General features: G+C 38.2%; 1 protein-coding gene across 1 annotated transcript in view; it reads left to right on the forward strand.

Annotated features, from left to right (window-relative positions):
- Window positions 1-24,837, forward strand: part of BRIP1 (BRCA1 interacting DNA helicase 1) — a 211,222-nt gene that overhangs the window by 79,895 nt on the left and 106,490 nt on the right. The window contains exons 11-13 of the mRNA XM_055400032.2: window positions 16,597-16,751; window positions 20,489-20,654; window positions 20,767-20,907. Coding sequence (XP_055256007.1) covers window positions 16,597-16,751; window positions 20,489-20,654; window positions 20,767-20,907 — 462 coding nt within the window. The remainder of the gene's footprint in view (window positions 1-16,596; window positions 16,752-20,488; window positions 20,655-20,766; window positions 20,908-24,837) is intronic.

Consider the following 24,837-nt stretch of genomic DNA (forward strand, 5'->3'; position numbering starts at 1 on the left):
CAACATACCGTAAGTATTTTTCATATGATACTTTTTAGTTTTTTTGCATAAGCGTTTTGTATTCTACAGACTTTTCATATCAATAGTAAAATGGATTGAATAAATTGTGAGATATTCATATAGTAGACTACTACACAGCAGTTTTTTTAGAAATGAACCACTGCCTCCACAACTGTGTGGATGAATCTTACAGACATGTTTTACAAGAGAAACCAGCACAGAAGAGTACAGACTGATGATTTCATTTTTATGAAATTTAAGGACAAACAGATGAAAGAGATGGGAATACCAGACCACCTGACCTGCCTCTTGAGAAACTTGTATGCAGGTCAGGAAGCAACAGTCAGAACTGTACATGGAACAACAGACTGGTTCCAAATAGGAAAAGGAGTACGTCAAGGCCGTATATTGTCACCTTGCTTATTTAACTTATATGCAGAGTACATCATGAGGAATGCTGGGCTGGAAGAAGCACAGCTGGAATCAAGATTGCCGGGAGAAATATCAATAACCTCAGATATGCAGATGATACTACCCTTATGGCAGAAAGTGAAGAGGAACTCAAAAGCCTCTTGATGAAAGTAAAAGAGGAGAGTGAAAAGGTTGGCTTGAAGCTCAACATTCAGAAAACAAAGATCATGGCATCTGGTCCCATCACTTCATGGGAAATAGATGGAAAAACAGTGGAAACAGTGTCAGACTTTATTTTTTTGGGCTCCAGAATCACTGCGGATGCTGATTGCAGCCATGAAATTAAAAGACGCCTTCTCCTTGGAAGGAAAGTTATGACTAACCTTGATAGTATGTTAAAAAGCAGAGACATTACTTTGCCAACCAAGGTCCGTCTAGTCAAGGCTATGGTTTTTCCGTGGTCATGTGTGGATGTGAGAGTTGGACTGTGAAGAAAGCTGATCACCGAAGAATTGATGCTTTTGAACTGTGGTGTTGGAGAAGACTCTTGAGAGTCCCTTGGACTGCAAGGAGATCCAACCAGTCCATTCTAAAGGAGATCAATCCTGGGTGTTCATTGGAAGGACTGATGCTAAAGCTGAAACTGCAATACTTTGGCCACCTCATGCGACGAGTTGACTCACTGGAAAAGACTCTGATGCTGGGAAATGTTGAGGGCAGGAGGAGAAGGGGACGACCGAGAATGAGATGGCTGGATGGCATCACTGACTCTGTGGACATGAGTTTGAGTGAACTCCGGGAGTTGGTGATGGACAGGGAGGCCTGGCGTGCTGTGATTCATGGGGTCGTGAAGAGTCGGACACGACTGAGCGACTGAACTGAACTGAACTGAACTGAAGGACAAACATAATTATGCTAGTAGAAATCAGAATAGTGGTTACCACTGTGCAGGGATAAGGAGTAGTTTGGACTGAGAAGGGACACAGGGGAATTTTCTGGAATTTGAGGAATTTTTTTTTTTTTTTAGGAATGTTTTGAATCCTGATTTAGTTTTAGTTACACAAGTGTGAATATGTGTGTGTCTGTTTGTGTTTAATGACTGGTACGCTTAAGATTAGGGCACTCTAAAAAAATACAAATAAAATGTCAAAGGAAAAAACTTGAAAAATACGGAAAGGTACAAAGAAAAAAAAGACTTGTAAACATAAAAATGATTATTAGTAGCGTTTAGGTCTATGTGTACCTTGTCTTCTATGCGTGTATTTGCTTAACATAAATTAATTTTTGAGATGAAATTTTTTTACCTCTCATTTAGTAGTATGCTACGAGTACTTCCCTATTTTATTTATTTATTTATTCAGTATATCTAGCCTTTTTCACTTTATTTTTTTATTTGTTTTACTTTACAATATTATATTGGTTTTGCCATACATTGACTTGAATTTGCCATGAGTATACATGTGTTCCCCATCCTGAACCCCTCTCCCACATCCCTCCCCATCCCATCACTCTGGGTCATCCCAGTGCACCAGCCCTGAGCACCCTGTATCATGCATCAGACCTGGACTGGCGATTCATTTCACATAATGATATTTTACATGTTTCAGTGCCATTCTCCCATATCATCCCGCCCTCACCCTCTCCCATAGAGTCCAAAAGACTGTTCAATATATCTGTGTCTCTTTTGCTGTCTTGCATACAGGGTTCGTTACCTTCCTTCTAAATTCCATATATAGGCGTTAGGATACCGTTTTGGTGTTTTTCTTTCTGGCTGACTTGACTCTATATAATAGGCTCTAGTTTCATCCACCTCATTAGAACTGATTCACATGTATTCTTTTTTAATGGCTGAGTAATATTCCATTGTGTATATGTACCACAGCTTTCTTATCCATTCCTCTGCTGATGGACATCTAGGTTGCTTCCATGTCCTGGCTATTATAAACAGTGCTGTGATGAACATTGGTGTACACGTGTCTCCTTTGATTCTGGTTTCCTCAGTGTGTATGCCCAGCAGTGGGATTGCTGCGTCATATGGCAGTTCTATTTCGAGTTTTTTAAGGAATCTCCACATTGTTCTCCATAGTGGCTGTACTAGTTTGTATTCCCACCAACAGTGTAAGAGGGTTCCCTTTTCTCCACACCCTCTCCAGCATTTATTGCTTGCAGACATTTGGATAGCAGTCATTCTGACCGGTGTGAAATGGTACCTCATTGTGGTTTTGATTTGTGTTTCTCTGATAATGAGTGATGTTGACATCTTTTCATGTGTTTGTTAGCCATCTGTATGTCTTCTTTGGAGAAATGTCTGTTTAGTTCCTTGGCCCACTTCTTGTTTGGGTCATATATTTTTCTGGGATTGAGCTGCAGGAGTTGCTTGTGTATTTTTGAGATTAATTCTTTGTCCATTACTTTGTTTGCTATTATTTTCTCCCGTTCTGAAGGCTGTCTTTTCACCTGGCTTATAGTTTCCTTTGTTGTGCAGAAACTTTTAATTTTAATTAGGTCCCATTTGTTTATTTTTGCTATTATTTCCAATATTCTGGGAGGTGGGTCATAGAAGATCCTGCTGTGGTTTATGTCGGAGAGTGTTTTGTCTATGTTTTCCTCTAGGAATTTAATAGTTTCTAGTCTTATGTTTAGATCTTTAATCCATTTTGAGTTTATTTTTGTGTATGGTATTAGAAAGTGTTCTAGTTTCATTCTTTTACAAGTGGTTGACCAGTTTTTCCAGCACCACTTGTTAAAGAGATTGTCTTTTCTCCATTGAATATTGTTGCCTCTTTTGTCAAAGATAAGGTGTCCATAGGTGCGTGGATTTATCTCTGGGCTTTCTATTTTGTTCCATTGATCTATATTTCTGTCTTTATGCCAGTACCATACTGTCTTGATGACTGTGGCTTTGTAGTAAAGCCTGAAGTCCAGCAGGTTGATTCCCCCAGTTCCATTATTCTTTCTCAAGATTGCTTTGGCTATTTGAGGTTTTTTGTATTTCCATACAAGTTGTGAAATTATTTGTTGTAGCTCTGTGAAAAATACCATTGGTAGCTTGATAGGGATTGCATTGAATCTATAGATTACTTTGGGTAGTATACTCATTTTCACTATATTGATTCTTCCGATTCATGAACATGGTATATTTCTCCATCTATTCGTGTCCTCTTTGATTTCTTTCACCAGTGTTTTATAGTTTTCTATATATAGGTCTTTTGTTTCTTTAGGTAGATATATTCCTAAGTATTTTATTCTTTTCGTTGCAATGGTGAATAGAACTGTTTCCTTAATTTCTCTTTCTGTTTTCTCATTGTTCAGTTCAGTTCAGTTCAGTTCGTGTATAGGAATGCAAGGGATTTTTCTGTGTTAATTTTATATCCTGCAACTTTACTGTATTCATTGATTAGCTTTAGTAATTTTCTGATGGAGTCTTTAGGGTGTTCTATGTAGAGGATCATGTCATCTGCAAACAGAGTTTTACTTCTTCTTTTCCAATCTGGATTCCTTTTATGTCTTTTTCTGCTCTGATTGCTGTGGCCAAAACTTCCAAAACTATGTTGAATAGTAGTGGTGAGAGTGGGCACCCTTGTCTTGTTCCTGACTTTAGGGGAAATGCCTTCAATTTTTCACCATTGAGGATAATGTTTGCTGAGGGTTTGTCATATATAGCTTTTATTATTGAGGTATGTTCCTTCTATTCCTGCTTTCTGGAGGGTTTTTATCATAAATGGGTGTTGAATTTTATCAAAGGCTTTCTCTGCATCTATTGAGATAATCATCTGGCTTTTATTTTTCAATTTATTAATGTGGTGTATTACACTGATTGATTTGCAGATATTGAAGAATCCTTGCATTCCTGGGATAAAGCCCACTTGGCCATGATGTATGATCTTTTTAATATGTTGTTGGATTCTGATTGCTAGAATTTTGTTAAGGATTTTTGCATCTATGTTCATCAGTGATAATGGCCTGTAGTTTGCTTTTTTGTGGCATCTTTGTCAGGTTTTGGTTTCAGGGTGATGGTGGCCTCATAGAATGAGTTTGGAAGTTTACCTTCCTCTGCAATTTTCTGGAAGAGTTTGAGTAGAACAGGTGTTAGCTTTTCTCTAAATTTTTGGTAGAATTCAGCTGTGAAGCCGTCTGGTCCTAGGCTTTGTCTTGTCAGAAGATTTCTGATTACAGTTTCAATTTCCATGCTTGTGATGGGTCTGTTAAGATTTTCTATTTCTTCCTGGTTCAATTTTGGCAAGTTGTACTTTTCTAAGAAATTGTCCATTTCTTCCAAGTTGTCCATTTTGTTTGCATATAGTTGTTGATAGTAGTCTCTTATGATCCTTTGTATTTCTGTGTTGTCTGTTGTGATCTCTCCATTTTCATTTCTAATTTTGTTGCTTTGATTTTTCTCCCTTTGTTCCTTGATGAGTTTGGCTAATGGTTTGTCAATTTCATTTATCTTCTCAAAGTACCAGCTTTTGGTTTTGTTGATGTTTGCTATGATTGCTTTTGTTTCTTTTGCATTTATTTCTGACCTAATTTTTAAGATTTCTTTCCTTCTACTAACCCTGGGTTTCATAAGTTTTCCTTTTCAAATTGCTTTACGTGTAGAGTTAGGTTATTCATTTGACTTTTTTCTTGTTTCTTGAGGTAAGCCTGTATTGCTATGAACACTCCCCTTAGCATTGCTTTTACAGTGTCCCATAGGTCTTTGGTTGTTGTGTTTTCATTTTCATTCATTTCTATGCATATTTTGATTTCTTTTTTGATTTCTCCTGTGATTTGTTGGTTATTCAGCAGCATGTTGTTCAGCCTCCATATGTTGGGATTTTTAATAGTTTTTCTCCTGTAATTGACATCTAATCTTACTGCATTGTGGTCAGAAAGGATGCTTGGAATTATTTCAATTATTTGAATTTACCAAGGCTAGATTTATGACCAAGGAGGTGATCTATCCCAGAGAAGGTTCCACGTACGCTTGAGAAAAAGGTGAAATTCATTGTTTTGGGGTGAAATGTCCTATAGATATCAATTAGGTTCTAACTGGTCTATTGTATCATTTAAAGTTTATGTTTCCTTGTTAATTTTCTGTTTATTTGATCTATCCGTAGGTGTGAGTGGGGTATTAAAGTCTCCCACTATTATTGTGTTATTGTTAATTTCCCCTTTCATACTTGTTAGCATTTGTCTTACATATTGTGGTGCTCCTATGTTGGATGCATATATATTTACATTTGTTCTATCTTCTTCTTGGATTGGTCCTTTGATCATTATGTAGTGTCCATCTTTGTTTCTTATCACAGCCTTTGTTTTAAAGTCTATTTTATCTGATATGAGTATTGCTACTCCTGCTTTCTTTTGGTCTCTATTTGTGTAGAATAGCTTTTACCAGCCCTTCACTTTCAGTCTGATGCGTCCCTTGTTTCAAGGTGGGTCTCTTGTAGACAACATATATAGGGGTCTTGTTTTGTATCCATTCAGCCAGTCTTTGTCTTTTGGTTGGGTATTCAACCCATTTACAGTTGCAAGCCACTCCAGTACTCTTGCCTAGGAAATCCCATGGATGGAGGAGCCTGGTAGGCTGCAGTCCATGGGGTCGCTAAGGGTCGGACACTACTGAGCGACTTCACTTTCACTTTCACACATTGGAGAAGGAAATGGCAACCCACTCCAGTGTTCTTGCCTGGAGAATCCCAGGGATGGGGAAACCTGGTGGGCTTCCGTCTATGGGGTCACACAGAGTCGGACATGACTGAAGTGACTTAGCAGTAGCAGCATTGATAAGTATTATCCCATTCATTGCCATTTTCTTTAATGTTTTGGGTTCGAGTTTATACACTCTTTCTGTGTTTCCTGCCTAGAGAAGATCCTTTAGCGTTTGTTGGAGAGCTGGTTTGGTGGTGCTGAATTCTCTCAGCTTTTGCTTGTCTGTAAAGCTTTTGATTTCTCCTTCATATTTGAATGAGATCCTTGCTAGGTACAGTAATCTGGGCTGTAGTTTATTTTCTTTCATCACTTTAAGTATGTCCTGCTGTTCCCTCCTGGCCTGAAGAGTTTCTATTGAAAGATCAGCTGTTATCCTTATGGGACTCCCCTTGTGTGTTGTTTGTTGTTTTTCCCTTACCTCTTTTAATATTTGTTCTTTGTGTTTGATCTTTGTTAATTTGATTAATATGTGCCTTGGGATATTTCGCCTTGGGTTTATCCTGTTTGGGACTCTCTGGGTTTCTTGGACTTGGGTGATTATTTCCTTCCCCATTTTAGGTAAGTTTTCAACTATTATCTCCTCAAGTATTTTCTCATGGTCTTTCTTTCTGTCGTCTTCTTCTGGGACTCCTATGATTCGAATGTTGGGGTGTTTAACATTGTCCCAGTGGTCTCTGAGGTTGTCCTCATTTCTTTTAATTCTTTTCTCCTCTCTGTTTCATTTATTTCTACTATTCTATCTTCTACCTCACTTATCCTATCTTCTGCCTCAGTTATTCTACTGTTGGGTCCCTCCAGAGTGTTTTTTATTTCATTTATTGCATTATTCATTATATATTCACTCTTTTTTATTTCTTCTAGGTCCTTGTTAAACCTTTCTTGCATCTTCTCGATCCTTGTGTGCAGGCTATTTATCTATAACTCCATTTTGTTTTCAAGATTTTGGATCATATTCAGTATCATTATTTGGGATTCTTTATCAGGTAGATTCCCTATCTCTTCCTTTTTTGTTTGGTTTGGTGGGCATTTATTCTGTTCCTTTACCTGCTGGGTATTTGTCTGCCTTTTCATCTTGTTTATATTGCTGTGTTTGGGGTGGCCTTTCTGTATTCTGCCAGTCGGTGGTTCCTCTTTATTGTGGAGGTTCCTTGCTGTGGGTGTGGTTGGATGGTGGCTTGTGGAGGTTTTCTGGTTAGGGAAGCTTGTGTCGGTGTTCTGGTGGGTGGAGCTGGATTTCTTCTTTCTGGAGTTCAATGAAGTGTCCAGTAATAAGTTTTGAGATGTCAGTGGGTTTGGTGTGACTTTGGTCAGCCTGTATATTGAGGCTCAGGGTTATGTTCCTGTGTTGCTGGTGAATTTGCATGGTATGTCTTGCTCTGGAGCTTGTTGGCCCTTGGGTGGTGCTTGGTTTCAGTATATGTATGGAGGCGTTTGATGAGCTCCTATCGATTAATGTTCCCTGGAGTCAGGAGTTCTCTGGTGTTCTCAGGATTTGGACTTAAGCCTCCTGCCTCTGGGTTTTAGACTTATTCTTACTGCAGCCTCAGGGCTTGTCTATCTATATAGCACCAATGATAAAACATCTAGGTTAATGGTGAAAAGCTCCACAGTGAGGGACACCCGCAGAGGTTCACAGAGTTACATGGAGAACAGAAGAGGGAGGAGGGAGACAGAGGTGGCCAGGAGGAGAAGAGGGGGAATCAATAGGGGAGAGAGCAAGCTAGCTAGTAATCACTTCCTTATGTGCTCTCCACAGTCTGGATCCCTCAGAGAGGATCACGGAGTTACACAGAGAAGAGAAGAGGGAGGAGGGAGACAGACGTGGCCAGGAGGAGAAGAGGGGGAATCAATAGGGGAGAGAGCAAGCTAGCCAGTAATCAGTTCCCTAAGTGTTCTCCACAGTCCGGAACACACAAAGAGATTCACAGTTTGGGTAGAGAAGAGAAGCGGGAGGGAGGAGATAGAGGCAACCTGGTGGAGAAAAAGGAGAGTCCAAAGGGGGAGAGAGCAATCTAACCAGTAATCTCGCTCCCAAGTAAAAACGGGTACTGAAGGTTGGGTTCTTAAAGGTAGAAAGTTGATAATAAATACCAAAAAGCAAAGATTAAAAATCTTGAGTAGAGGTTAGATGTTAAAAAATACAATATTGAAAAAAAAAAACCCAAAACAAAACAAAAAAACCACAAAGTCACAGAAATTATAAAATATATATATGAAGTTTGCTGTAAAAATGGGTTTTTTTTTTTTGCAAGGTAATAGTAGGTTATAAAAATGAAAATTAAAGGAATAATGGGGACTTAAAAATAAAAAATAAATTTTTTTTTAAACTTTAAAAAATGATAATAGTAAAAATATATCTAAGACTTTCTCTGGAGCTGTTGCGGACAGTGTGGGGTCACTTCATTTTCAGATAGTTCTTTGGTCCGGCTTGTACTTCTCACGGTCAGTAGGCCCCTTCCTACGCAGTTGGTGCTAACTACAGCGTTTTAATCTATTGCACCTGTCACTTCCAAAGGGGTTCCCTCTGTTTATTTTAGCTTCTTCTGTTTGCTGGTCTCTTCAGTGTCTAATTTCCACCCTGACACAATGGGCACGGTGGTAGTCACTTTTTTTTAGGCTCGCTTGTTCAGTCGTGCTTTGGGGAGGGAGGAACACTGCAAACAAATATCACTGGCGTGTGTTCACAGTGATTCAACCACACTGGGTTTGCCCCCGCTCATGGCGTGTGTGTTTTCCCAGTCTACACTGCTTAGACTCTAGGTTGCTCTGCCGGGAACTGTCCGATATGGGCCCTGGTTTGCCTGCACTTCCCAGGTCTAAGCTGCTCATGTTCAGGTTCTCGGGTACTCCACAAATGTGCAGACTTGGTTGGGCCTGTGTTTTGCACCCGTCCCAGGTCTGAGCAGCTCAGGTGACCAGGTCCTTGGCGTGTGTAGTCGCCCCCAGTTGAAGGCTGCGACTTATCCCCTCCCCTGTCCCAGCTGCTCGGTTTTCTGGGTGTACAACGGGCACGCCTTCTCAGGTGTGCTGTGTGTCGCTTCTGGGAAGCTGATCTCTGACTGAGACCCTCCTGGTGGATGTCGACCGTCCAGAATCCCAAGAAGTCTTGGTAAGCAACGAAGTGTGCTTGCAGTTTGGTATAGGATGCTTCTCCGAAGCCTCGATTGCCCCCTTCAGGCTCTGGCTGCCCTCATCTGCCTGTCTGGCGGGGGATGGGCTTGTCTGCAGCCAGCTAGCTCTGCTCATTCCTTTGTTCTGTGAGCGTACCTGGCGGTAGTTAGGGCTTTTTGTGGGATAGCTATCCCACAGTCAGGTTGCTATCTCAAGCTAGTTTGCTCAGATTGCCCTCAGGGCATTCAGGCCTGGTCCTTATCCTAAGCAATGTTGCCCACTCCTCCCTATCGCTCCCCTGCTTGCCAGTGGGGAATGTGAGTGTCTGGGCTGTTGCACCGCTGGGAGTTGCTGTTAGGCATGTAATCTGTGGGTTTTAATTATTTATTTTTCCTCCTGGTTATTTTGCCCTCTGAGATTCCAAGGCTCGCCACAGACCCGCCAGAGAGAGTGTTTCCTGGTGTTTGGAAACTTCTTTCTTTTTTAAGACTCCCTTCCCAGGTCGGATCTCCAACCCTACCTCTTTTGTCTCTCTTTTTATCTTTTATGTTTTGTCCTACCTCCTTTCAAAGACAATGGGCTGCTTTTCTGGGTGCCTGATGTCCTCTGCCAGCATTCAGAAGTTGTTCTGTGGAATTTGCTAGGTGCTCAAAATCTACTTTCCTATTTTAATAAAATCTCTTTAACATTATTTTTAGTTGCACTGTAGCATTTTTGTGAGTGCACATATTATAAATTATTTGACTAATCTGGCATTTGACATATAAATTGTTGCCAGTTTCCCTCCAATAAGAAAAGGTTCTAATATGAACATCCTTGAAAATACATCTTTGTATACATTTCTGACTGTTTCCTTTATATATTCTAAATATTAATTATTTATTGCTTATTGTGTTGCATGTATTATTCTTGTGTCTATGGTTTGTTTATGATGTCTTTTTAAGTTTTAAAATTTTAGTGCATTCAAATGTATCCATGTTTTTTCTGAGTTGTAATATTTGAGTTTAGTTTTACTTCTTATCCTTCGTGACATTTTTCTTCTAAGAGTGTTAAAGTTTTTTCTTTTAATAATATTCTCAATCACCTGGGAGTCATATTTGTTTATATTGTGTAGTACAGAGTCCATTTTATTTCCTGTATGAATTTTCTCAGCATCATTTACTACATAATCCATCTATTTCACTCTGGTTTGTAATGCCACTTCTGCCCCATATCTGATTTCATATGTGTGTTAACTTATTTCTGGACTCTTGTATTCTTTGATCATGTTTGTCTAAGTTATATAACTTGTTAATTACTATAGCATTAGAAAAGTGCTGATGCATGGTAATAAGGCATATCTCCTCATATTATTTTCCTTTGGAATGATTCAGGCTGTACATTGCCATACTCTGCCATTGGAATTTTCAGTTCAGTTCAGTCGCTCAGTCGTGTCTGACTCTTTGTGACCCCATGAATCGCAGCACACCAGGCTTCCCTGTCCATCACCAACTCCGGAAGTTTACCCAAACTCATGTCCATCAAGTCGGTGATGCCGCCCAGCCATTTCATCCTCTGTCGTCCCCTTCTCCTCCTGCCCCCAATCCCTCCCAGCATCACAGTCTTTTCCAGTGAGTCAGCTCTTCACATGAGGTGGCCAAAGTATTGGAGTTTCAGCTTCAGCATCAGTCCTTCCAATGAACACCCAGTACTGATCTCCTTTGGATGGACTGGTTGGATCTCCTTGTAGTCCAAGAGTCTTCTCCAGTACCATAGTTCAAAAGCATCAATTCTTTGACACTCAGCTTTCTTCACAGTCCAACTCTCACATCCATACATGACCACTGGAAAAACCATAGCCTTGACTAGACGGACCTTTGTTGGCAAAGTAATGTCTCTGCTTTTTATTATGCCATCTAGGTTGGTCATAACTTTCCTTCCAAGTAGTAAGCATCTTTTAATTTCCTGGCTGCAGTCAGCATCTGCAGTGATTTTGGATGGAGCCCAAAAAAATGAAGTCTGACACTGTTTCCACGGTTTCCCCATCTATTTCTCATGAAGTGATGGGACCTGATGCCATGATCTTAGTTTTCTGAATGTTGAGCTTTAAGTCAACTTTTTCACTCTTCTCTTTCACTTTCATCAAGAGGATTTTTAGTTCCTCTTCATTTTCTACCATAAGGGTGGTGTCATCTGCATATCTGAGGTTATTGATATTTCTCCCAGCAATCTTGATTCCAGCTTGTGCTTCTTCCAGCCCAGCGTTTCTCATGATGTATTCTGCATATAAGTTAAATGAGCAGGGTGACAATATACAACCTTGACGTACTCCTTTTCCTATTTGGAACCAGTCTGTTGTTCCATGTCCAGTTCTAACTGTTGCTTCCTGACCTGCATACAGGTTTCTCAAGAGGCAGGTCAGGTGGTCTGGTATTCCTATCTCTTGAAGAATTTTCCACAGTTTATTGTGATCCATGCAGTCAAAGGCTTTGGCGTAGTCAATAAAGCAGGACTAGATGTTTTTCTGGAACTCTCTTGCTTTCTCCATGATCCAGCAGATGTTGGCTATTTGATTTCTGGTTCCTCTGCCTTTTCTAAAACCAGCTTGAATATCTGGAAGTTCATGGTTCACGTATTGCTGAAGCCTGGCTTGGAGAATATGAGCATTACTTTGCTAGCGTGTGCGATGAGTGCAGTTGTGCGGTAGTTTGAGCATTCTTTGGCATTGCCTTTCTTTGGGATTGGAATGAAAACAGACCTTTTCCAGTCCCGTGGCCACTGCTGAGTTTTCCATATTTGCTGACATATTGAGTGCAGCACTTTCACAACATCATCTTTCAGGATTTGAAATAGCTCAACTGGAATTCCCTCACCTCCACTAGCTTTGTTCGTCGTGATGCTTTCTAAGGCCCACTTGACTTCACATTCCAGGATGTCTGGCTCTAGGTGAGTGATCACACCATCATGATTATCTGGGTCGTGAAGATCTTTTTTGTACAGTTCTTCTGTGTATTCTTCCCACTTCTTCTTAATATCTTCTGCTTCTGTTAGGTCCGTACCATTTCTGTCCTTTATTGAGCCCATCTTTGCATGAAATGTTCCCTTGGTATCTCTAATTTTCTTGAAGAGATCTCTAGTCTTTCCTATTCTGTTGTTTTCCTCTCTTTCTTTGAATTGATTGCTGAGGAAGACTTTCTTATCTCTTCTTGCTATTCTTTGGAACTCTGCATTCAGATGCTTATATCTTTCCTTTTCTCCTTTGCTTTTCGCTTCTCTTTTCTTCACAGCTATTTGTAAGGCCGCCTCAGAGAGCCATTTTGCCTTTTTGCATTTCTCTTCCATGGTTTAGTCTTGATCCCCATCTCTTGTACAATGTCACGAACCTCCGTCCATAGTTCATTAGGCACTCTGTCTATCAGATCTAGTCCCGTAAGTTCCATTTCTCACTTCCACTGTATAATAATAAGGGATTTAATTTAGGTCATACTTGAATGGTCTAGTGGTTTTCCCTACTTTCTTCAATTTCAGTCTGAATTTGGCAATAAAGAGTTCATGATCTGAGCCACAGTCATCTCCTGGTCTTGTTTTTTCTGACTGTATAGAGCTTCTCTATCTTTCCCTGCAAAGAGTATAATCTATCTGATTTCGGTGTTGACCATCTGGTGATGAATTTTAGAATGAGCTTATAAATGTCTATGAACAAATCAGTTGGAAGTTTGACTGTAATTGCATTAAATATATATATTAATTTAGAAAGAATTGTCATATTACAGTATGAAGTTCTTCATTCATGAACAAGATATAGTTTTAATCATTTATTATCTCTATATATCTTTCAGTATAATTTTGTAATTTTTAAAAGCCTTATTTACTTTTCGTTAGATTTATTCCTGAGAAGTTATAAAATTTCTATTTCTTTTTCAAATGGTATAATTCAAAAATTGCTTTTTCTGATTCTTATCAGTATATAAAAATGGTAATTGATTTGAGATATATTTCACATGCCATAAAATTTACCCTTTAGAATATGCAATTCAGTGGTTTTTCCTGTAGTCACAGAATTATGCAAGTATCATTGCTGTCTCATTTCGGAATATTTTTGTCACCTCAGAAAGAAATCTTATACCCGTCAGTAGTCATTCCCATTTGTTCTTACCCCAAATCCTGAAAACCTCTAATCCACTTTTGTTTCTGTGAATCTCCCTGTTCTTGTGACTGCCTTCTTTCACTTTGCATGATGTGTTCAGGGTTCATCTATATTGTAGCATGTGTCAATACTTCTTTCCTTTTTATTTCCAAATAATTTTACATTTTATGAATGTACTGTATTTTGTTTATCCCTTATCAGTTTCTACTTTTTGACTGTTATAAACAATGAAACTATGACCATTCACACACAGATTTTTGTGCAGACATATATTTTCAGTTCTGTTTGGTATATACTTAAGAGTAAAATTCCTGGTCCACAAAGTAACTGTGTTTAACTTTCTAAGGAACTGCCAAACTTTTCCATAGGGACTGTACCATTTTACAACCCCATCAGCCATGTACAAGGATTCTCATTTTTTCTGCGTTCTCACCAACACTTGTTTTCATATCTCTTTTATTATAATCTTCATAGGAAGAATGCAGTGATATCTCAAGATGATTTTCTTTTCTTTTCCCTAATGACTCATAATGGCAAACGGTTTTTCAGCTGCTTATTGGCCATTAATATATCTTTGGAGAAATCTGTATTCAAATTCTTTGCCCATTCTGAAATTGAGTTGTCTTTTATTGTTGATTGTTTAAGTCCTTTCTGTATTCTGGATATGAACAACGTATTGGATGTATGATTTGCAAATATTTTTTCTCATTTCATAGATGTACTAGTGCTTTTACTTATTTTAAAATTAGGTTAGGGAAATTTCCTTTGATCCTAAGAAATTCATCATTGTGATTATTGAATTGTTTAGAAGTTAATTTTTACCACAGTAATGTGTGAACATAATTTAAAAGTCAGTGTTGTGAAGTGATTGTCCTCCAATTAAATAAAATAAGTAAATTTTTTAAAAAGTCAATTAGTACTATCAAGAAAAGCATTCATCTGCCCCACTCCCAATTTTCACTTCTCAGTGGCTCTTTTAATTCTTGTAGTGACTTTCTCTGAAAATTAACCCCAATTTTCTAAATAACATGTAGATTTAGCTACTTTTCAGTTTTCAGTTTTTGATATTCTCTATTGAATTCCCATTAAGTAAGGTGAGGATTCAGCTCCTTTACACACACACTTTCTCTCTCTCTTTCAGAAACACCCCCACACACACACACATACCTCCTCTCTTTTCCTCTCTGTCCCTCCCTCTGTTTCGTTTTCCTCCCATCTTCTTCCCCTTTCTTCTCTCTCCATTTTCTCAGCATAATTATATAATATTCACTGTGCATGTCATCATGTTATTTGTTATCATAGTTCATGATAGTAATATCATGTAATTTGCTTGATTAAATTTTAATACAATTCTAGTTTTACTATGAAGTAATAGTTACCTGTAAGTGTGTGTTTCCCCATTTGCTTAGTTTTCTATTTATCTATCGGAGAAGGCAATGGCAACCTACTCCAGTACTCTTGCCTGGAAAATCCCATGGACGGAGGAGCCTGGTAGGCTGCAGTCCATGGGGTCACTAAGAGTCGGACATGACTGAGTGAGTTCACTTTCATTTTTCACTTTCATGCACTGGAGAAGGAAATGGCAACCCACTCCAGTGTTCTTGCCTGGAGAATCCCAGGGACGGGGGAGCCTGGTGGGCTGCCGTCTATGGGGTTGCACAGAGTCAGACACGACTGAAGCGACTTAGCAGCAGCAGCAGCAGCTATTTATCTATAAACCTAGCTATCATTGTTTAGGCAACCTAGCCAGAGATAGCCTTGGAGTTGTCTCATGGTTTAGTAGATAGAATTTCATTCAGTCCTTTTATTTTTTACTACAGTGCCTTATTGTCAGGAGTTCAGAAATTATGTAGCTTTATGAAGTAAATTGCCAGTTGTCTGCCGGTGTTGGAGAGGAACAGTAGCTTTCATGTAAGGTGTTTCTCAGAGAACTTGATTTTTTTTTTTTTTTAAAGAACAAATTAGTACTTGTCTTTTGTTAATAATTTGTACTGTTGAATTCTTCAAGCTCATGTTATTTTTTTGTTGTTCTTTATTTTTGAAAAATATTTTTGCAAGGACCTATTGTATAGCACATGGAACTGTGCTCAATTTTATGTGCCAGCCTGGATGGGAGTGGGGTTTGGGGGCAGATTGGAGACATGTATATGTATGGCTGAGTTCCTTCACTGTCACCTGAAACTACCACAGTGTTGTTAATCACTATACCCCAATACAGAATAAAAAGTTTAAAGTCTGGCAAAATAAAATAAAAGTAAAGAAACTTTTTCGTATCCTTTAATGTTTTGTTCAGCAGAGACTAATTTTACTTTATAAATGTGTATTATTTCACATTATATCTGGATTTTGAAATTTTGTCTTATTTATCCCATTTCCCTGTTTTATTTTCATTGATTGTATTGCATTGCTCAATTGCTCAGGCTTGTCCAACTCTTTGCAACCCCATCGATTGTAGCCCACCAGGCTCGTCTGCCCATGGAATTTTCCAGGCAAGAACACTTCAGTGGGGTGCCATTTTCTACTCCAGGGAATCTTCCTAACTCAGGGATCAAACCTGAGTCTCTTGCATCTCCTGTATTAGCAAGCGAGTCTTTACTGCTGGGTTACCTGGCATGTCTTATTTATCCTATTTCCCTGTTTTATTTTCATTGAGCACAGCTTTTATTGTCAAACATCAGAGTTGTTACCAGTATCTTTTATTGTTTCAGTATTCAGAGTTTTCTCTTTCACAGTGTGGGAAATTTATCTTAATGTCCACACTTCTGTCTGTATTTGAACGTATAAGCCATATAATCACTAATGAGCCAGTTAGCATACATTTTGTATTTAGCATGTATTCTTTCTTTTTTTTTTTAAAATTTTGCTTTTCACGTAGTCATGATTCTTAGCATAGGCGTACTCCCTGGAGGTAATTCGGGGACTTAGGTTGCATATCAGATTTTTAAGCTTTTTAGAAACCATTTTGTACATTTTTGTTTAGCCCATTGCTTTTGAAGGGCACTGAATAAAACTCTAATTGCCCGAAGAAATAATGAAATTTCTAAATGTGTAACTTCTTATTTAAATGTCTTTGAAGAGGATTTGAGAATATATGGGAATTCAGAATACATTGTTAGCACTTGCATATTAATATTTGACTAAAATTTCAATTATATTTCATTTGGGTTTTATTAACAGTTTTAAGAATTTTCCTTTTCCTCTCTTTTCCCTCCCCCACCCCTAACCAGTACACTTAACGTGGTAATTTCTTACAGGGACATTTTTCTGCTGTTCTTCAAAAAGAAGAAAAAGTCCCATCAATTCATGGCAAAGAGGAGGCAAGAGAAATACCTATTATTAGTGCTTCAACTCAAATAATGCTCAAAGGACTTTTTATGGTGCTTGACTATCTTTTTAGGCAAAATAGCAGGTAAGTAAAGATATCTGGTCTGTATTCTTCCTTTTAAAAATATTAGCCTTACTGGGTGCTTGCTAGTAATTTTTTGTGTGTACATGAGATAATGATAAACAAGTGGTATAAATATTGCTCTTACTGGCACAGAGTCAACTGATGTTAGTTTTTGTTAATAAAAATGAGTATTGAAACCAGTAAATAAATACATTTAATTAATTTAGCATTAAATTTACAATCCTCTGAGACTAAATTTAAGTCTTCATTTAAGTATAATTTATATATGTTTCTTCCAGTGTCGGAAAGTCTCTCTTATTGCGTAAATCCTCTGCTTAATAAAATGTGAAAGCAGTCAACTTCCCACACACTACTCCTTAAGTTATAGTACTACCTGGCTCCAGTGTTTTTTTGGGTTTTTTTTTTTAATGGTAAAATATCCTGGTGGCTCAGACGGTGAAGAATCTGCCTTCAGTGTGGGAGACCTGGGTTCCGTCTCTGGGTCAGGAAAATCTGCTGGAGAAGGAAATAGCAATCCATTCTACTATTCTTGCCTGGAGAATTCCATGGACAGAGTCCACTGTAGCCTGGTGAACTACAGTCCATGGGGTCGCAGAGTCAGACACGACTGAGCGACTAACACACACACACACACGTAATATAGGGCTTCCCATGTGGCGCTAGTGGTAAAGAACCCACCTGCCAATGCAGGAGACATAAGAGACATGAGTTCAATCCCTGAGTCGGGAAGATCCCCTGGAGGAGTACATGGCAACCTACTCCAGTATTCTTGCCTGGAGAATCCCATGGACAGAATAGCCTGGAAGGCTATAGTCCATGGGGTCGGACACAACAATTTAGCATGCATGCACGTATACATAATGTAAAACAGAACAGTTTAAACATTTTAAGTGTACATTTTAATAGCATTAACTATGGTCACATGGTTGTGCAACTATCACCACTGTCAGTTTCCAGAACTTTTTCATCATCCCAAACAGGAACTCTACACCCATGAAACAGTATCTTCCATTTCTCTAGCTCCATAGCCTTTGGTAACCTCTGTCCTACTTTCATCTCTATGGATTTGCCCTTTTTGGTGTCTCCTGTACATGGAATCATGTAGTATAATGTTTTTAAGGTTAATGCATGTTATAACATACATCATTCCTTTTTATGGCTGAATAATATTCTATTGTGTGTATATGCCATATTTTGCTTATCCATTTTTATATTGGTGGCCGTTTGTTATTGTTTCTACTTTTTGTCTATTGTGAATCATGCTGCAGTGAACACTGATGTACTAGTATCTGTTTTGAGTCCATGTTTTCAATTCTGGGTACACACCTAGGAATAGAATTGCAGAATTTATGGTGATTCTGATCTAACTTTTTTAAGAGCCACCGTACTATTTTTCATAGCAGCTGCACATTCTAGATTCACATAATGATGCACTGCTGCTGCTGCTGCTGCTAAGTCACTTCAGTTGTGTCCGACTCTGTGCTACTCCATAGACAGCAGCCCACCAGGCTCCCCCGTCCCTGGGATTCTCCAGGCAAGAATACTGGAGTGGGATAATGATGCACAGGAGTTCCCAATTTCTCCACAATCCTTGTCAGTTGCTGCTGCTGCTGCTAAGTCACTTCAGTCGTGTCCGACTCTGTGCGACCCCATGGACGGCAGCCCACCAGGCTCCGCCATCCCTGGGATTCTCCAGGCAAGAACACTGGAGTGGGTTGCCATTTCCTTCTCCAACGTGTGAAAGTGAAAAGTGAAAGTGAAGTTGCTCAGTCTTGTCCGACTAGTAGCGACCCCATGGACTGTAGCCCACCAGGCTCCTCTGTCCATGGGATTTTCTAGGCAAGAGTACTGGAGTGGCTTGCCATTGCCTTCTCCGATCCTTGTCAGTACTTGTTATTTTCTGTTTTTTTTTTTTATAATAACCATCTTAATGAGTATAAAGTGTTTTGATTTACACTTCGCTAATGACTAGAGATGTTGATCATTTTTTCATGAGCTTATTGTCCATTTCTATATTTTCATTGGAGAAGTGTCTGCTCAGATCCTTCGTCCATTTTTGAAGGGATTTTGTTGTTTGTTGAGTTGTAAGCAGAGACATTACTTTGCCAACCAAGGTCCGTCTAGTCAAGGCAATGGTTTTTCCCGTGGTCATGTATGGATGTGAGAGTTGGACTGTGAAGAAGGCTGATCGCCGAAGAATCGATGCTTTTGAACTGTGGTGTTGGAGAAGACTCTTGAGAGTCCCTTATACTGCAAGGAGATCCAACCAGTCCATTCTAGAGGAGATCAATCCTGGATGTTCATTGGAGGGACTGATGCTAAAGCTGAAACTGCAATACTTTGGCCACCTCATGCGACGAGTTGACTCACTGGAAAAGACTCTGATGCTGGGAAAGGTTGGGGGCGGGAGGAGAAGGGGACGACGGAGAATGAGATGGCTGGATGGCATCACCGACTCGATGGACATGAGTTTGAGTGAACTCCGGGAGTTGGTGATGGACAGGGAGGCCTGGCGTGCTGTGATTCATGGGGTCGCGGAGAGTCGGACACGACTGAGCGACTGAACTGAACTGAACTGGACTGAAGAGTTATTCTGCATATTAATTCTGTTTCAGATATATACTTTACAAATATTTTTTCCTATTCTGTGTGTAATCTTTTCACTCTCTTGATAGTATTCTTTGATGCACAAAAGTGTTTAAATATTAATGAAATTCAACTTATTGATTTTTTTTTCTTTTGTTGCTTATGTTTTTTGTATCCAGTTAACAATGGCCAAATAGGATGTCATGAAGATTTCTGCTCTGTTTTCTTCTAAGAGAGTTTTGTAATTTTTAGCTCCCAGGAATTTTTTTTTTACCACGCCCCCATGGCCTGTGGAATTTGTGTTCCCCAACCAGGGGACAAACTCACGTCCCCTCCATTGGAAGCTGAGAGTCTTAATCACTGGACCACCTGGGAAGTCCCTCACCCCCAGTATTTTTATAAAATTCTCTCCACCTAGTACAAGGTTCCTGACTTGGACTTTCTCTCTGAGGGTAAAATTAGCAGCCAGTATTATTGTGAGGACATGGTAGAGAATACCAAATTTTATTCTATTTAAGCTTAGGTTTATAGCCTCTTATGGAGAGAATTTATAAACTGTATCAGATTACAGAGATCATATAATTTAGTACTTTCATTAAGAATAGATGAAAGGGATGTTCACGTGGGAGGGGACATAGGTAAACCTATGGCTGATTCTTGTTGATGTTTGGTAGAAACCAACACAATATGGTAAAGCAATTATCTTTCAATTAAAAATAAATAAATTAAAAAAAATAAATGAAGACTGAGATCACATTTTAAAGTTTCCTAAATTTCAGTAGAAATTATATTTCTGTTTTCTAATGCAATAAAAAAGTTTAACCCTCTCTTTAGCTGTTTTTTTTAAACAATAATACTGTTAACTATTTTATAACTAATGATGTAACATAGAATGTAGAGAGCTTTGAAGTAGGAGTTAGGAGGCTTGGATTTTAATCCTGGCTTTGCTATGATTTATGTAATGTCTGAACATAGGGATGAGAAGTGATAAAGGGTGGATGGTTAGATGATGCATAAACTCTGTAAGGGTGGATTGACCCTAAGGTTTAATGATTTACTTTCTGTCAGAATTACTGAGTTTAGTGGTATGAGTTGTTGGTGGGAGACAGTGTTATCTAAAGTTCTGCCATTTAAATGCCATTTTCATTTAGATTTGCAGATGATTATAAAGTTGCTATTCAACAGACTTACTCTTGGATAAATCAGACTGATACTACAGATAAAAATGGGTTCTTGATTCTATCAAAAAATAAGAAGCGTTCACGGCAGAAAGCAGCAGTTCATGCACTACATTTTTGGTGCTTAAATCCAGCTGTGGTAAGCTTATCGTGCTGTAAATAAGAATTCTTCTTGCTCAGTAACAACTATTAAGTAAATTTGTTTGACTTTTTAAAAATGATTTTATGTATTTAATGTTGTTTCCTTGTAGGCCTTTTCAGATATTAATGGCAAGGTTTGGACAATCATTTTGACATCTGGGACATTATCACCAATGAAATCCTTTTCATCAGAACTTGGTGTTACATTTACTATTCAACTAGAGGCTAATCATGTCATTAATAACTCACAGGTTAGTTTTTTTTTTTTTTAAGTCTCTCTTAGTCTTTTTACCTCTTTTTACCATTATAGTATAATGGTCTATAAACAAGTTAAAAGGTAACTGAAGGATTAGCAAACAAATCCTGATAGGAAAGTCAACATTTCAGTTTCAGAATAAAAGAAAATTTGTCAGCTACTTGGTAGTGTCAGCAAAAGGAACTACTGATAAATAGTATTCCTTCAACCCAGTAAGTAAAAATATATACTTTGCTTTCAAAGACTGTATTCCAGTTTCCTTATTTAATTAAGTTTAAAATTTTTTAATAAAAATTAAAAAGGAAACAAATTCAACCTTTTTTTAATTGTAGTTTCTTATTGTGTAATTATTTGTTATTCTTTTTTCTATTAGACTATGGTGTATCTATATTCTAATTTTTATGTCTCTGTCTTTCCATTGCACCTAGATTAATAGCTGGTATTAGTTAATAAGTTTTCAGCACATGTTTGAATATCTGAAATGAATTAAAAGAATTCTTGTGAGTCCTGTGACGTAAATTTTAATCTTTTATAACAATACCCTGTAAATGTTACTTAAATTTTCCTAAGGATGTTTCAATTTTCATTTGTCAATCTGCCCTCTATTTCTTTTTATTAAGTAATTGAAAGTAGTTAGCTACATGCATAATGGTATGGCCATAAAGAAGCAGAAGATATTAAGAGAAGAGGTGGCACGAATACACAGAAGAATTATACAAAAAAGATCCTAATGACCTGGATAACCACAATGGTGTGATCACTCACCTACAGCCAGACATCCTGGAGTGTGAAGTCAAGTAGGCCTTAGAAAGCATCACTGTGAACAAAGCTAGTGGAGGTGATGGAGTTCCAGCTGAGCTATTTCAGATCCCAAAAGATGATGCCATTAAAGTGCTGCCCTCAAAATTTCAGCAAATTTGGAAAACTCATTAGTGGCCACAGGACTGGAAAAGGTCAGTTTTCATTCCAATCCCAAAGAAGGGCAATGCCAAAGAATGTTCATACTACCATACAGTTGCACTCATCTCACATGCTAGCAAGGTAATGTTCAAAATCTTTCAAGCTAGGCTTTACCAGTACATGAACTGAGAACTTGCAGATGTTCAAACTTGATTTAGAAAAGGCAGAGGAACCAGAGATCAAATTGCTAACATCCACTGGATCATAGAAAAAGCAAGAGAATTTCAGAAAACATCTGCTTCATTGACTACGTTGAAGCCTTTGTTTGGATCACAACAAACTGTGGAAAATTCTTAGAGAGATGGGAATACCAGGCCACTTTACCACCTCCTGAGAAATCTGTATGCAGGTCAAGAAGCAACACTTAGAACCGGACATGGAACAATGGACTGGTTCAGAACTGGGAAAGAGAGTATGTCAAGACTGTATATTGTCACCATGCTTGTTTAACTTATATGCAGGGTACATCATGCGAAATACCAGGCTAGATGAATCACAAGCTGAAATCAAGATTGCTGGGAGAAGTAGCCTCAGATATGCAGCTGACACCATTCTTATGGCAGAAAGCAAAGAGGAACTGAAGAGTCTCTTGATGAAAGTGAAAGAGGAGAATGAAAAAGCTGGCTTAAAACTCAACATTCAGAAAATGAAGATCATGGCATCTGGCCCCATTACTTCATGGCAAATAGATGGGGAAACCATGGAAACAGTGAGAGGCTTTGTTTTCTTGGGCTCCAAAATCACTGCAGTTGTTGACTGCTGCCATGAAATTTAAAGATGCCTGCTCCTTGGAAGAAAAACAATGACAAACCTAGACAGCATATTAAAAAGCAGAGACATTACTTTGCTGACAAAGATCCGTATAGTCACAGCTATGATTTTTCCAGTAGTCATGTATGGATATGAGAGTTGGATTATAAAGAAGGCTGAGGGCCAAAGAATTGATGCTTTTGAACTGTGATGTTGGAGAAGACTCTTGAGATTCCTTGAACTGCAAGGAGATCAAACCAGCCCATCCTAAAGGAAATCAGTCCTGAATATTCATTGGGAAGACTGATGCTGAAGCTCCAATACTTTGGCGATCTGATGTGAAGAGCTGACTCATTATAAAAGACCCTGATGCTGGGAAAGATTGAAGGCAGGAGGAGAAGGGGATGACAGAGGATGAGATGGTTGGATGTCGTCACCGACTCAATGGACATGAGTTTGAGCAAACTCTGGTAGTTGGTGATGGACAGGGAGGCCTGGCGTGCTGTAGTCCATGGGGTCGCAAAGAGTCAGACACAACTGAGCAACTGAATAGCAACAACAACAACACGTTTAATAGCACTTGGGCACCTGATTCAATTCTAGTTCTTTATAAAGAGCTATAGTTTTCAACCAAGAATTATTTGTGGGAATTACTGGCAATTAGTAGGTGAGGGTCTTGAATGTTAGACTCCTATGTAACAATGAATTGTGGTTTCCAAAATGCTAGAATGCTCTTGTTTAGAAACATTGCTATTAGCAGTAGCAAAAGAAAAATATATGATCCACATTTTCAAGTTGTTTTCTTTGGAGGCTCACATAAATATGGGAAGTTATTAATAAATTGAACATATTTTTCCAAAAGAATGTTATTATAGGGTCTATGTTCTCAATCTTGTACACAAAAGCCCATTTAACTTATAATGTTACTAGATAATGATAATTATTAAGAATAATGCTAGTTCAGCTGGATTCTAATATTTCCCCCAACTTTTAAAAACTTTAATTTTAATTGTGGTAGAAAATACATCGTAAAGTTTACCATGTTAACAGTTTTTAAGTGTATAGTTAGGTTTTATAAGGATATTCATATTGTTGTGTAACCAATATCTAGAGCTGAAACACTGAAATTCTATTATAAAATAACAATTCTCAATTCCCCCCTCTTCCCAACCCCTGGTGACCACCATTCTACTTTTTGTTTTTATCAATTTGACTATTCTAAATCAAGGGATCTAAGACCAGGGATAGAACCCGGGTCTCCTACATTCCAGGCAGATGCTTTAACCTCTAAGCCACCAGGGAAGCCCACTATTCTAAATACACCATCTAAATGGAATTACAAAATTTTGTGATTAGTTTGTTTTGCTTCGAATGATGTCTTCAAAGTTCATCTTTGTTGTAACATGAATCAGAATTTCTTCCTTATTAAGGTTGACTAATATTTGAATTGTGTGTGTGTGTGTATCACATTTTGTTTGTCCATTCGTTTGTTGATTTCCCCAACTCTTTATTTACAAAAGTATAGCTTGAAAAAAGTGGAAAAAATAGTATTAACATAGTGACTATCTTTATACCCTTAATCTAGATCCATCAGTTGTATAACTTTGCATCTGTGTATATATACATATGAGAGAAAAGGAGAGAAGAGTAATACTGCAAAATATTGATGATTACATTAACTGGATATGTTATTAGAAAGTAATTTGTAAACATTGTGATACTTTGCCCTTAATTAGTTTAGAATGTTTATCCTGAGAACAGGTACATAATCTTGTGTAATCACAGTATCATGATCATATCCAGGCAATTTAATATTACTACAAATAGAATCTATATTCTTCCAGTTATTTCCAGTGTGACTTTTATAGTGTACCTGTTTATTTTTTTAATTCTTGATCCAGGGTCCAGTTAAGTATTATATATTGCGTGTGGTTTTCATGTTTCTTTAGTTTTGTTTTTCTTATTTTTTTCTTTCTTATTTTAGATTGAATTATAATTGATTTACAATATTAGTTTCTGGTGTACAACATAGTGATTCAAAATTTTTATAGATACTCCATTTAGTGTTATTATGAAATATTAGCTGTTATCCCTTGTAGCTTATTTATTCTTATACACAGTAGTTTGTACCTCTTAATCTCTGACCCCCCATCTTGGATTTCTCCCCTCTGGAGTAACTGCTAGTATGTCCTCTCTGAGCCTTTCTGTTTTGTTA

This window comes from Moschus berezovskii, chromosome 20, assembly GCF_049115385.1.
Source record: "Moschus berezovskii isolate FMDL1 chromosome 20, NW_MosBer_1.0, whole genome shotgun sequence".
In the NCBI taxonomy this organism is placed as follows: Eukaryota; Metazoa; Chordata; class Mammalia; order Artiodactyla; family Moschidae; genus Moschus; species Moschus berezovskii.